The sequence below is a fragment of the Rattus norvegicus genome, chromosome X (assembly GCF_021556685.1).
Source record: "Rattus norvegicus strain SHRSP/BbbUtx chromosome X, alternate assembly SHRSP_T2T, whole genome shotgun sequence".
In the NCBI taxonomy this organism is placed as follows: Eukaryota; Metazoa; Chordata; class Mammalia; order Rodentia; family Muridae; genus Rattus; species Rattus norvegicus.
Genome location: NC_141554.1, coordinates 53,579,596 through 53,592,805, shown reverse-complemented (window position 1 = coordinate 53,592,805; position 13,210 = coordinate 53,579,596). Strand labels below are relative to the sequence as shown.

Genomic DNA, 13,210 nt, shown 5'->3' with positions numbered 1-13,210 from the left:
AAAGATACATGTTCAGTGGTTTATTTATTTCAGTCATTTTACTTGTCTGTATATTTATTTTTTCTTCTATCTAAATATATTTATTTAAAATGTGTATATGTGTGGCACTTGACTAGAATGTGTGCAGATCTGGGTTCAAATCCTTGTACTGAAAAAAATATTTTGGGCGCCAGGCCTGAGGTCACAGATCCATTTTCTCAGTATTGGGGAAACAGAAGCAGATGGATCCCCATAAACTTTAGGCCATTCTGATCTACAACGTGAATTACAGGAAAGCTAGGGCTGCATAGAAAAAATTCTATCTCAAAATAAATAAAACATGTAAATTCATTTATTTTAAATAAAAATGTGTTTGAACAAAAATAAATCAATTCCCCATGCTGCAAAAAATTATTTTCAAATTTGCAATCTGCTTTGTTTATATTGTTGCTATATAGATTATTGAGTGGAAGGAATAAAAACTTTAATAACTATGTACCACTTTATGATGAAGAGTATTGAAAGCTGAAAGTTATAATAATTATAAATCAATCCAATTCTAATATTTTATTGGTGCTGCATGTTTGAATTTATACTGAAAAATTTAAAAGAATTGTGTTTTGATTATATGACATTTAAACTTGCAAACAGTGGGTTGGAATAATGTCTCAGTAGTTAAGAGTACTAGCTATTTTTCCAGAGGTTCTGAGTTCGGTTTCAGGAACCACAGGGTAGCTCACAGCCATCTGTACAGATGTCCTCTTCTGGTGTGTATGAAGACCCTTATATACACAAAATAACCTTTTAAAAATACTGGTGTATACTTTTATTTCTCTATTTATTTTTTAAAATAATTTATTGGATATTTTATGTATGTACATTTTAAATGTTATCCCTTTTCTCCCTCCCTTCCCTCTCCCCCTTGCTTCCATAAAGATGCTCGCACCCCTACCCACCCACTCGTGCTTTAACACACTGCTGTTCCCCTACACTGGGGAAATGAGCCTTCACAGGACAAAGGGCTTCTCCTCCGCTTAATGCCAGACAATGCCATCCTCTGCTTCATATGCAGCTGGAATCTTGGGTCCCTCCATGTGTACTCTTTGGTTGGAAGTTTAGACCCTGAGAGCTTGTCATGGAGGGGAGGGGACTGGTTGGTTGATAATGTTGTTTTCTCTATGCGGTTGCAAACCCCTTTTGCTCCTTCAGTTCTTTCTCTAACTCCTCCATTGGGATACCGTGAATGGTTTCAGCTCTATGAATCAGTAGGGCTCTGTGAACCATTCTAGAATGTCTGAGGGAATATAACTGAAATTTAACGGTGAAAGCCTCGTGGTCAACTGAACCAGAGAAAACGCTCATAGCCATTTTTTTTTCTCCTCTTACAGATCCAATGTATTTTCCATTAAAAAATGTTCAATTCAGAGGATCCAAAACTATCAAGGATAATGCGATGCTCTCATGCTCTTCTCAATGTAGATGGAATGACCTGCCTCAAGGTTGAAAACCTTGCCTACCACACTTCATCTTATACCCTGAAGCTCATATTTGAGGATTATGGGGCTGTTGGTGATGTATTCGTCCCCCGAAATCATTTAACTGAAGAGAACTATGGCTTTGCCTTCATCCATTTCTACAACAACTGTGATGCCAAGGATGCCATGCATGGCCTACATGGGATTTTACTGGATGGCAATAAACTGAAGGTACAAATGGTACACAATGATGATCTACATTATGCTCAACCTGACTGTGGCCATGGAAGACAATACCATTATGAGGAAGAAAACCATGAATTACAGAAACAATATAAAAGACAGCATTGTTCCAATACCAGGATCCAAACCAGATCTCAGAGCAGATTGTCTCCAGACAACTCAGAATCCAAATCTCAATCTTGTAATCACTCCCACAGAAAATCGGCATCAACCAATGGATCCACGACCCAGTCCTCACTGTCTACTCAAAAGCTGCCAAACAGGGCCTGTCCAAAGTCTAGAAACCGCCCAGGAGAAAAGAAGAAACCCAAGTCTAAGTCTTCATGTAAGAGTGTCTCCAAGTATCCTTCAGGAGGAGGTAGGCCAAAATAGGTTAAAAATTCCTCAACAAATAGTCTGAGTACTTGGAAGCATGAAAGAAAAGGAAGTGAGTTTTTGATAAAAAGTCAATAGAAATATAAAAGAATGATATATTGCACAGGATTTAATTATAAATGTTGTGATTTAAAATTAGTTTTATAGCTGCTATTTGAATATTATTTAATTCACTGGAAATTGTTGAAAGATTTAATATTTTCTTATTTAAGAATCTGAAGTAAAACATAACTTAAGACTAAGAATGCTTAATTAAAAAAAAACATGTTAATAGAGTATTAGCTTCATTTGAAGCCTCCTATGAAAATGTCTATGTTTCCTTCTTATCTAAAATGCAGTAAAAGCACGATTTCTTGTAGCTTTCATCCTTTCAAGTTAAAAGCCCATAAAAAATTGTAAACATACTTTTGCTTTGTATTTTTCTCTCTATATTTTTCACTTCAAACGATAACCAAAACTTTCATAGATACAGAGATATTATAGTTTCTATAATTATTTATCAGGCAAAATTCTAATATTTTTACATTTTTGAAAGAATCAAGCACAACTGTATAGCTGCTGAGGAAGTGTATTTAACTATTAAGGTGACATTTCCAGTAAAGATTACTTGATAACTTTAGAGCTTGAAACTGCTATGGAAACTGTTTCTCTTTGTGTTATGCACTTGCTAAAACTAGTTCTACTGTCGATCTTATTTATTCTTTACTTCACGGTTACCATTATAAAATTTCTGAATCAGAAATGTATTCAATTCATTATGTTTTCAAATTGGAAGTAGATTTATTATACGATATATTCTGATTATGGTTTCTTCTCTCTCAAATTTTCCAAGATCCTCCTCAACCATCCAAATCCATACTGTTACCCTTCCTTTTTATTTCAGGTTTTTGGGCATCTGCACAGTATCATCATGGGTTCAATCTTAAGAAATGGGCCTTAAATCCAATCAAATAATATTTTGTTACTCTAAAAAGTTTTATGCCACTGTTGAGTTTTTCTATCTTGGAGACGGATTACCCTTGTAAATCAAAAATGTTGTGGTTGTGTTATATTTTACATTTTTTCTTTGATACTAGGCTGGGTATTTTCTAGTACAAAGAGCATTAGTCAGGAGGGATGAAGCCTTTAATAGGCACCAGTTTTATTTCTCCATGTTCAATGAATTATGTAGATGTGTTCAGCAATATGGATTTAGCATTAATTTGTGGAGAGCAACCTCATTTGTTTTGGAGTTTCTGTGAGGCCGCTTTGGCAAAATCTTCATCAAATATAACACATTCCTGGCACTAAAAGTCTCACTTGGTTGTAAGAGATATCTACTGGGGCATTGCCATCCCATTATTTGGTTATTAAGCTTATATTGCTTTTATATAAGTATATTTTTAAGAATAATTTACTAGAGAGGTTTTCATATGACCCCTCAATTGGTCCTTCTGTTTAGTTTTCTCTTCCTACACTTAAACCCTCCTCACTTCCCATCTATTTAATCATCCCATGCCATTTTCCCTATCATAACTCTGGTATAAAACCTATAAACTTTATCATCATGAAAAATCTTTTTATATGTCATTGGACTTGGTTTGAAGGAATTTTGAAGGATTTGGTTTGAGAATTTTGGTATCTGGGCTCATGAGAGAAATTGGCCTATAATCTTCTGTCTTTATTGTTTCTTTGTGTGATATATGTATCATGGTAATTGTGGTATTATAAAAAATTATACAGTGTTCTTTCTGTTTCTACTTTGCAGAATAATTTAATGAGTATTGGCAATATTTTGAAACCCTAGTAGAATTTTTTACTAAACCTATCTGGCCCTGAGTTTTTAACTGTTGTTGTTATTGTTGTTTTTGTTGTTGTTCTTATTCTTGTTCTTGTTGTTGTTTTTGTGAGACTTAATTACTACTTCTATTTCACTAGAGCTGTGGGTCTGCTTTAATAGATTATGCAGTGAGTGTAGATTTAGCTTTAGTAGGTTTTTTATATCAGGAATTTTATGCATTTCTTTCAGGTTTTCAGTTTTTTAGAGAACACATTTTTAAAATAATGACCTTACTATTCTCTGAAATTTTTTCTTTTGGTGCCTGTTTTTATATCCTCCATTTATTCTCCAATTCTATTAATTTTATTTAATAGAATTTATTTCTCTACATTTTATTTAATTTGATTAAGGGTTTACCAATCTTACTGGTAGGTTCTCAAGGAACCAACTTTGCATTTCATTGATTCTTTGTTTATTATTTTGTTTCTTTCTGTTTTATTAATATCAACCCTGAGTTTGATTATTTATTGCTCTCTACTACTTTGAGATGTTATTTCTTGTTTTTTCATCTAGAGCATTAATATCTGTCTGCCTTTAAGCTGCTAATGTTAAATCTTTCCAAATTTTCCTATATAGGTATTTGGTGCTATGAATTTGCCTCTAGAACACCCTTCCTTGTGTGGTATAGTTTTGAGTATATGGTGTTTTTAATTTCATTAAAGTCTAAATGTAGTTAATTTCCTTCTTCATTTATATCTTGACCAACTTTTATTCAGCAGTAAGTGACTCAATTTTAATGAGTTGTTAAACATTTTGTTGTTTCTGTTTTTGTTAATATTCAGTTTTAATCTCTGCTTTCTTATAACATTTTGGCTTGCATTATGTTCAAACATTTGATCTAGTTTGGAGTAAGTTTCTCCAGGTACTGACAAGCTGGATGGAAATGTTACATAAAAGCTCGCTAAGTTCATTTGATTTGTAATATTATTTAGCTACAGCATTTCTATATTTAGTTTTTGTCTGCAGGATCAGTATATTGCTGAGAGCTGGGTATTAAAGTTACACACTATCCCTCTGAAGATGATAATATACAGTTTTTATGAAGTGGCGTGCCCCTAACTTTGGTATACAAATGTTTAGAATGGTAAAATCATCTTGGTAGATTCATCTTTTAACGAGTATACAGTGTCTTCTGTCTCTTATGATTAGCTTTTTTGAAGTCTTTTTCATACGATATTAAAATTGCTCTACCTGCTTGCTTCTTGGGTTCATTTGCTGCTTAGAATATATTTGTTGAGCCTTCTATCCTGAGGTGATGTTAAAGTTCTTTTGATATTAATGTGCTTTTCTTGGATATAGCAGAAGGATGGTTCCTGTTTTTATAATCCAAGATTTTAGATTGTATCTTTTTATTGATAAATTACTGATATTGAGAGTTATAAATGAGAAGTCCTTGTTGATTTCTAGTATTTTGTTGCTATTGTTTATGTCCCTTCCCCATCTTTTTATTTGCCAGCTAAAGATTATTTATTACTTGAGTTTTATTGAGTGTGGACAACCACTTTTAGTTGAAGTCTTTTCTCTAGTGCCTTCTGTAGAGATGAATTTGTACGATAGATACTGTATAAGTTTGGTTTTCTCATGAAATGCTATTTTTCATCAATTATGACTGATAATTTTACAGCATATAGTAGTTTAGTCTGGCATGTTTTGATTCTTTGCATTTGAAGAACAGGCCTAGGCCCCTCTGCGTTTTAGAGTCTCCATCAAGAATCAGTTCTTATTATAATGGGTCTGGTTTCATGTAATACTTGGTCATTTTTCTTTTCAGTTTTTAATATTCTTTCCTTGTTTTCTGTGATTATTACTTTAATTATCACATTCCAAGGGGACTTTCTTTTCTGGTTCAGATTGATGTTTTATATGGTTCTTGGGCATTGATACACAACTTCCATTGGAAGTTAGTAAAATTCTCTTCTATGATTTTGAGTTCATGTGCTTTGATATATATCTTTCTATTGTCATTAATTTGACCTTATCACAGCATTCCCAGATTTCCTGAATGAGTTTTGCTTGGATATTTTTAAACTTAACACCATATATAGTGTATATGTAATATAATGCTATAAATATATATATATATAATATATGTTTCTTCTGCCTTATTATCAATAACTGATATTCTGTCTTCTAAGCCTCTGATGGTACAGCTTATATCTGAGGGTTTTGTTTAATTTTCTGAGTTTTCTATTTCTAGTTTTATCTGAGTTTGTGTTTTCTTAGTGATTTTATTTCTTTGTAAATTCAGGTACCATGTCATGAATATCTTTCATTATTTCATTCTACTGTATATTCACAGAATTCATTAAGGCTGCCTGATTCTTTCTGCAAGTAGGAAGGTGTCAGAAATGAATAGATGTGCATTAGAAGAGAAAGGTAACGGGGGCTTCAGCAAAGAATAAGGGGGGTCCTGCTGACACTTTATTAAGTGTCCAGATGAAGTCAGAGCTATGATAGGAATAGAAATTCCTGTGTGAAGGTTGAAGCAAGGTAAAAGAATCATCTAGAGAGATAGAAATGAAAGGACTCTAATAACCTTGGATATGAATCAGGAGCGGGACCCTCCAATATTGAAGTTGAAGTGGCAGGAAACTGTAAGTAGGTTGTTATCAGCCAGATGGTAAGAGGGCAAAAAATATCATTTGTGAACATGAGTCCCTGCCAAGTGTGTTCACTTATAGAGTACAAAGTGTTTCTAGGTATAAATGCTAAAAGGAAGGGATGAGGGTAGACAAAAGGGTTTAATGAGTTCACAAATGCAGAAATGGTGAGATCACTGTAAGTTGAGTGCCCAGGGGAGGAAGATGGGAAGGCAGACCCTTCCAAGTGATCTACTATAAGGCTGGCAATGAGGCTTGAAGACTTGTAGTGGTAGGTAGAAGAGAGGAAAAAAAGTTTCTATCTGATTCCCAGCCCTTCTTGCCTCTGAGTTCTCCGATAGAGAGCACAGATTTAATATTTAATTTGACTTGTTTATGTCATGCTTAAGCTAGTAATCATTACTAGCAATGAAAATAGCTATTTAGATATGACTCATTCTATATCCCTCTCTTTGCTCAGGAGAGCTGATTCAGGTATACTAAACCAAATAGACCAAGATTTTGGAGGTGAATTGTTTCTCCTTGGTAAAGAAGAGCACTGACATAAATAGCATAAGTAGATATTAAGCAGGCAAAAATATGTTTAATCAAAAGGTAGTAAAAAATATATATATATATATATATATGTCTTTTATTTTGAAGAAATAAAACCAAAATCCAAATTATAGACTGCATCAAATATTCCTTTTTTTAATTGGATATATTTCTTAATTTACATTCAAATGCTATTCACTTTCCTGTCTATAAGCCCCTCCCTCTCCCCCATAAGGGTGTTCCCCCCACTCACTCTCCCTTACCACACCTCCCTTGACATTACCCTGCCCTGGGGGTCTAACCTTGGCCGGACCAAGGGATTCCCCTTCCACTGGTGCCCAACCAGGCCATCCTCTGCTACATATGCAATAGGAGTCCTGGGTCAGTTCATGTATATAGTCTTTGTGTGGTGGTTTAATTCCTGGGAGCTCTGGTTGGTTGGTATTGTTGTTCTTATGGGGATGCAAGCCCCTTCAGCTCTTTCAATCTTTTCTCCAATTCCTCCAATCATTTCTTAATGAATCAATTTCACATTCTGATCATAAGCCCCCAGTTTAAGCAAATTTTAAAAGTGAGTGAAATCCTTCCAACATTCTTGCTTATGTCTGACATAGATTTTTTTCCTGCAACATATGAAAATGCATAATTACAAATCCTCTACTTAAAACCTCTTGGTTATATTTCAATACTGAGATTTAATTTTAATGTTTGCAGCAGATTTTCCAACTTCTATTACATAGTCCATATCACTCATTTTCCTATACATATGCAAAAGTGAAAACACAATACATTTGGGTAATATGTGCTATTTCCCTCACATGGAACCTAAATGGGCAATGCAGATTACTGCAGTATTAGACAAATCATTTAGTATCAAGAACAGTACTTCAGTTGGTTTATGCAAGATAGATTTCTTAAATAATTTAATACATTAAATATATAGTACCAAAATGTCTTCATTAAAGAACCTTAAATGAAGAATATTAAAACAAGTAAGTGGGGATTGGTAATACTAATAAATTAAAAAATCTGTAAAGTAAAATGATATTGTAAATAAGGTTTATTTTTCCATAGACAACTTGACTAAACTAAAACCTCAATACTAGATCAATAAAGTCATAATTAAAACACAATTATACTTCAGTTTTCCACACTTCAATTTTCTCCCTCTATCATTTCCCATATAATCCTATCCTTACACCTTTTCAAATTTATGACATTTTTTTTAATTATTAGTAATACATTACGTAAGCATATTCATATGACATATTGAGTACATTTAGTGTTGCTTATATGAATAGGATTCCTGGGTTGACCACTTGGTATTGATCTCCTCCCTGATAATGTAGGATTCCCTCTCCCAGAAGTCACTACTTGCCTGTTATTGTGCGTCAAGTATGAGGCCCCTTGAGATTTCCCTCTCCCATATCAGTATATCTATTAATGATATCATTATTTGGTTTATGATTTTTGTTTTTTTGACAGTTTTTTTTATGTTGCCCAAAGTATACAGAAGTTTCTATCCTACTTCCAGCCAAGGGTCCAGGGAGGCATTACAAGTCTTGGCTCAAGTCTATATCTGTTTTTAAAATGCCTATAACATTTTAGTTTTCTTCTTTATTTTTTATTATATTTATGAAAGAGTAACATAAAGCTGAAATGATGCTTTCAAGCAAAATCTGAGGAACAGGAATCCTGATACAGAATGTATTTATTTACTATTTTGTTTGTTATTCAAATATATTCAAATATATTTGCTAAGAAATAAAATGTAGCTTGCAGTTCATGCTTGAAAACACAAAATGCTTACCATTGTGCTATGCAATTCCCCCATTTCCAAACAGCACTTTGAAACAGTTTAAAATCCTTTACACAATGTGGAATGGTTTTGATAGCATAAGATGAAGACATTAATATTTTATTTTGTTTTAAAAATGAGAGGGTACAATTGAAGAGCGTTAGTTCTAACCCTGATAAACTATCAAATATTATGATAAATGTCAGATATAGATATGATTGGAGACATTCACAAGGAGAAAAGTCAATTCTTATGCATCTAAAAATGAAAACTACTTCAAATAATTAATATTGCCTTGGGAGAGCATTTTGAAGCATATGGACTATTTAATGTCCAACTAGCACTAATCCCTGTAATTTAGATTAAAATGATTGGAGCACATTAGAATTTAAAAGGGTCTATGAAAACAAGTACCACTGGTGGAAAGCCAGTGATAGGCAGTGGTTTGTATAGCATAGTAACATGGAAATACTTTCTGATTTAGGGTAAAGTAAAACTTAATATGCGTTTGGTACCCACTTAGTAAAAAATGCAGAAGATAATGAGAGCCTAAGCAACTCCTCTTTGTTAACACTGTGCTACAGATTGGGGTGAGAGAGTCTTAGACAAGGAGGAGCCACTTCTGAGGTAAAATTAACTGTATTGAATTCTGCTAATGGTTATTTTAAGAGTTAAGTAGAGTAAAACACAGCTCTTCTTTTCTAACACTGGAGCAAGAGTCATTGTTTCACTTTCAACAAGAGAGAAAGGCTGATTTTCTAATAGTAAAGGGAGTGAAAGTACATCACTCCACGGATGACAAATATAGATTGGCTCAGGATGAAGTTTTCAATCAAATCTGAACAAGCTAAAGGAAGATTACAAATTTATTAGTGAAATCAATGTACGAAGCTTCATAGGTGAAAGTCTAGGTTCTTTGATTTTTCACGTGTTATAAACTTTTCATTGTAATGACCTTTTAGCTCCTTGCTCAATTTTATATCTGACATTCAATTACTTTTAAAGGCAATTGTAAGTAGAATTATTGACCCTTATTGTCTAGCAGCATACTCAATGTTAATATGTAGAAAGATTATATTTCTTAAAATGTTTACCAAATCTCACAGTTTTGTGGTAAAATTCTGGATGTTAAAGGGGATAGAATAGGAGGCTTATGACCAAGAAACTGCAAAAGGGAATAACAAATGAAATGTAAATAAAAATATACAATAAAAATACAAAAAAGAATCATGTATTGTATAAGAGTAATTCTAGTAGTCTATGAAACTATTATGTAGATACCCATGTTTTTTTTAGATTAAATAATATCTTATTTCCCTGTACTTATTATATTAGTATTTGCTGTAAGTATGACATGTGTAGCATTCTTTATTTGGCAATATGTTCCTTCTATATATGGCTTTTAAAAAACTTTCATCAGGAAGGGATTTTGAACTTTTTCAAAGGACATTTTTGTATCTATTGAAATGGCACATCATTTCTGAAGTAGTCTATTTATATGGTGCATTGCAGTTTTTATTTTCATATACTTAAACATGCTTATATCTGTAATGAAATAGATTCAATTGTGGTATATACTTTTTAAGAATTTTTCATTAAATTAGCGTATATATGAATATATATGTTATAATATATATTTATTAGGAAAAATGCTCTATAGTTTCCTTTTGTGTATCTCTTTCTAGATTTGGTACTGATATATTAGAGTATGTAGTATAATTTTTATAACATATCTATTCATATATAACAGAATATATATTGAGCAGCATTAATGCTAATTTTACTTTAAAGGTATAATAGAATTCACTGATGTATGTATCTGATATAGTTACTTTCTTAGAAAAACTGTCAAATTGGTTTCCAAATTTACCATACAAGTATGCTCTCCTATCAGCAATAGAGGAGTTTCCCTTGCTCCAGATCCTTATCAGTATGAGCTGTTCCTTCATTGTTTTATCTTAGCTATTATGATATGTGTACCATAGAACACAAGAGTCAGGTTTTTTTGTACTTCCCCTTATGGCTAAGGCTATTAAACATTTTAAAAAGTGATTCTTAACCATTAGCCTTTCCTGTGTCGAGAATTTTCTCTCTAAATATGTACCCCATTTTTAAGTTGGGTTATGTTGTTTGTTGATGTCCAGTTTCTTGAGTTATTTATATATTTTTGTGTATTAGCCCTCAATAAGATGTGGAGTTGGTGAAAACCTTAGCTATTATGTAAAATTGTGTGCTTATATATAACCACATTCTAAAATATTTGCTAATTTAATAAAAATACTAAAATATCTGTGTATTGCAATTGGACTTTTTCTCATTAGAGATATATAAGCATTATAAATGTATGTTTAAAACAGCTGTCTTTTGACAGTGCCTCTTGCCTAATATAAGTTTCATGAGATCCCAGATATTTTTGATATTTGGGCCTCAGCTATTGCTGTACTGTTCAGGAAGTTATCTTCTGTGCCAATATATTCAAGGCTATTTCCAATTTCTCTTTTTTGGAATAATCTACCTTACTGTTTCAATCTTTTTGCTATAGATATGCTTATGATACTGATGTATTCCTAGATTCAATATTTATACATCATATATACCCTCAAAATTATCTATGTTTCTATGGGATTATGCTTCCAAATATAGTTCACAAAACATTTCTTAATACCTTCTTGAACTTTACTGCTATATGTTTCCATCTCTAATATTATTGATTTGAGTTCTCCATTTATTTTTATTAGTTTTGGTAAGGGATTTTGATCTTGTTTGCCTTTTCAAAAATATTTGCTTTGGTGATTCTTTGTATGCTTTTGCTGTCCATTAAATAACATTCTGCCCTGGTTTTTAATATTTCCTTCAGCCTACATACTTTGGTTTTTTTTTTATTTCTATGACACTGATGTGTACCATTGAATTATTTATTTGGAATCTCTTTTATTTTTTATTGGATTTTTTACTGACATTTCAAATACTATAGCCTTTCCCAGTTTCCCATCCATAAAACCCCTATCCTATCTCCCCTTCTTGTATGAGGGTGTTTCCCCACCCAACAATCCATGTCTTCCCTTATCCCTTCCCTGATATTCCCCTACACTGTAGGTCCAGACTTGGCAGAACCAAGGGCTTCTCCTTCCATTGGTACCCAGCAAGGACATCATCTGTTACATATGCAGCTAGAACCATTGTTCTGTCCATGTGATATCTCTTTGTTTTTTTAATGTAAATATTTATTCCTATAAACTTCCATCTTTGAATTTCCCTTATGGTTTGTGAAATGTTTACATAAATTACTTTGAAATTCATATTATGTGAGTGTATTGTACAGAAGCTCTTACCTGTTCATTAGTATCTGGGGTTATAATTGGTGGTGCTTGAATTTGAATTTCTAGGATCTTGGTAATTTTTTTGTAATAATGGCATTGAATACATTCTCAATGTCTTTTTTTGTTTTGTTTTGTATTGTTTGTTTGTTTGTTTTTTACTTTTCAGCTCTGCTCTTGGATTTTTTTTCTTTTATTGGACATTATCTTTATTTGTATTTCTAATGTTGTTCCCTTTCCTGGTTTTACCTGCAGCAGCCTCCTACCCCATCCAGCTATCTTCTGCCTCTATGAGTGTGGTCTAACATACACACACCTCCTCCCAACCTCCTCCCTGCCCTGGAATTTCCCAACACTGGAGAATCTAGCCTCCTCAGGAACAAGGGCCTCTCCTCCCATTGATGTCCAACAAGGCCATTCTCTGCAACATATAAGGCTGGAGCCATGGGTCTGTCCATGTGTACCCCCTTTTATTGATAAATTTTTTGGATATTTTTGTTTACATTTCAAATGTTATTACATTTCCCAGTTTCCCAGACTTAGGCCATTTATTCTAGCCCCCTCCCCTCCTTCTACAAGTGTTTTCCCCTCTAAAGCAGCCCTTGTCCCATTCTCATGACATTCCGTTACACTGGGTGTCCAATCTTGGTAAGACCGAAGACTTTTCCTTCCATTTGGTGCCCAACAAGGCCGTCCTCTGCTACATATGCATTTGGAGCCATGGGTCAATCCATGTATAGTCTTTGGGTAGTGGTTTAGTCCTTGGAAGCTCTGGTTGGTTGGCATTGTTGTTCTTAAGGGGTTGCAAGCCCCTTCAGCTCATTCAATCCTTTCTCTAATTCCTCCAGTGGGAACCCCATTCCCATTCCAATGGTTTGCTGCTAGAATTCACCTCTGTATTTGACATGCTTTTGCTGTGCCTCTCAGAAGACAGGTATATCAAGATCCTGTCAGCATGCACTTCTTAGCTTCATCAATTTTAATCTAGTTTTGGTGGAGATATATATACATATATATATGCATATATATGCATGCTGTAAACCCAGGTGAGACAGGTTCTGAATGGCCAT

General features: G+C 33.5%; 1 protein-coding gene across 2 annotated transcripts in view; it reads left to right on the top strand.

The window, feature by feature from the left end:
- The first annotated feature begins 1,290 nt into the window (after positions 1 to 1,290).
- Srsf19 (serine and arginine rich splicing factor 19) overlaps positions 1,291 to 13,210 on the top strand; it is a 45,473-nt gene continuing 33,553 nt past the window's right edge. The window contains exon 1 of one of the 2 annotated variants that reach the window (XM_087601216.1): positions 1,291 to 2,055. In XM_087601216.1, the coding sequence (XP_087457342.1) occupies positions 1,392 to 2,055 (664 nt within the window). In that variant the 5' untranslated portion in view covers positions 1,291 to 1,391. The remainder of the gene's footprint in view (positions 2,056 to 13,210) is intronic. The other variant, XM_087601217.1, reaches the window with a different exon arrangement.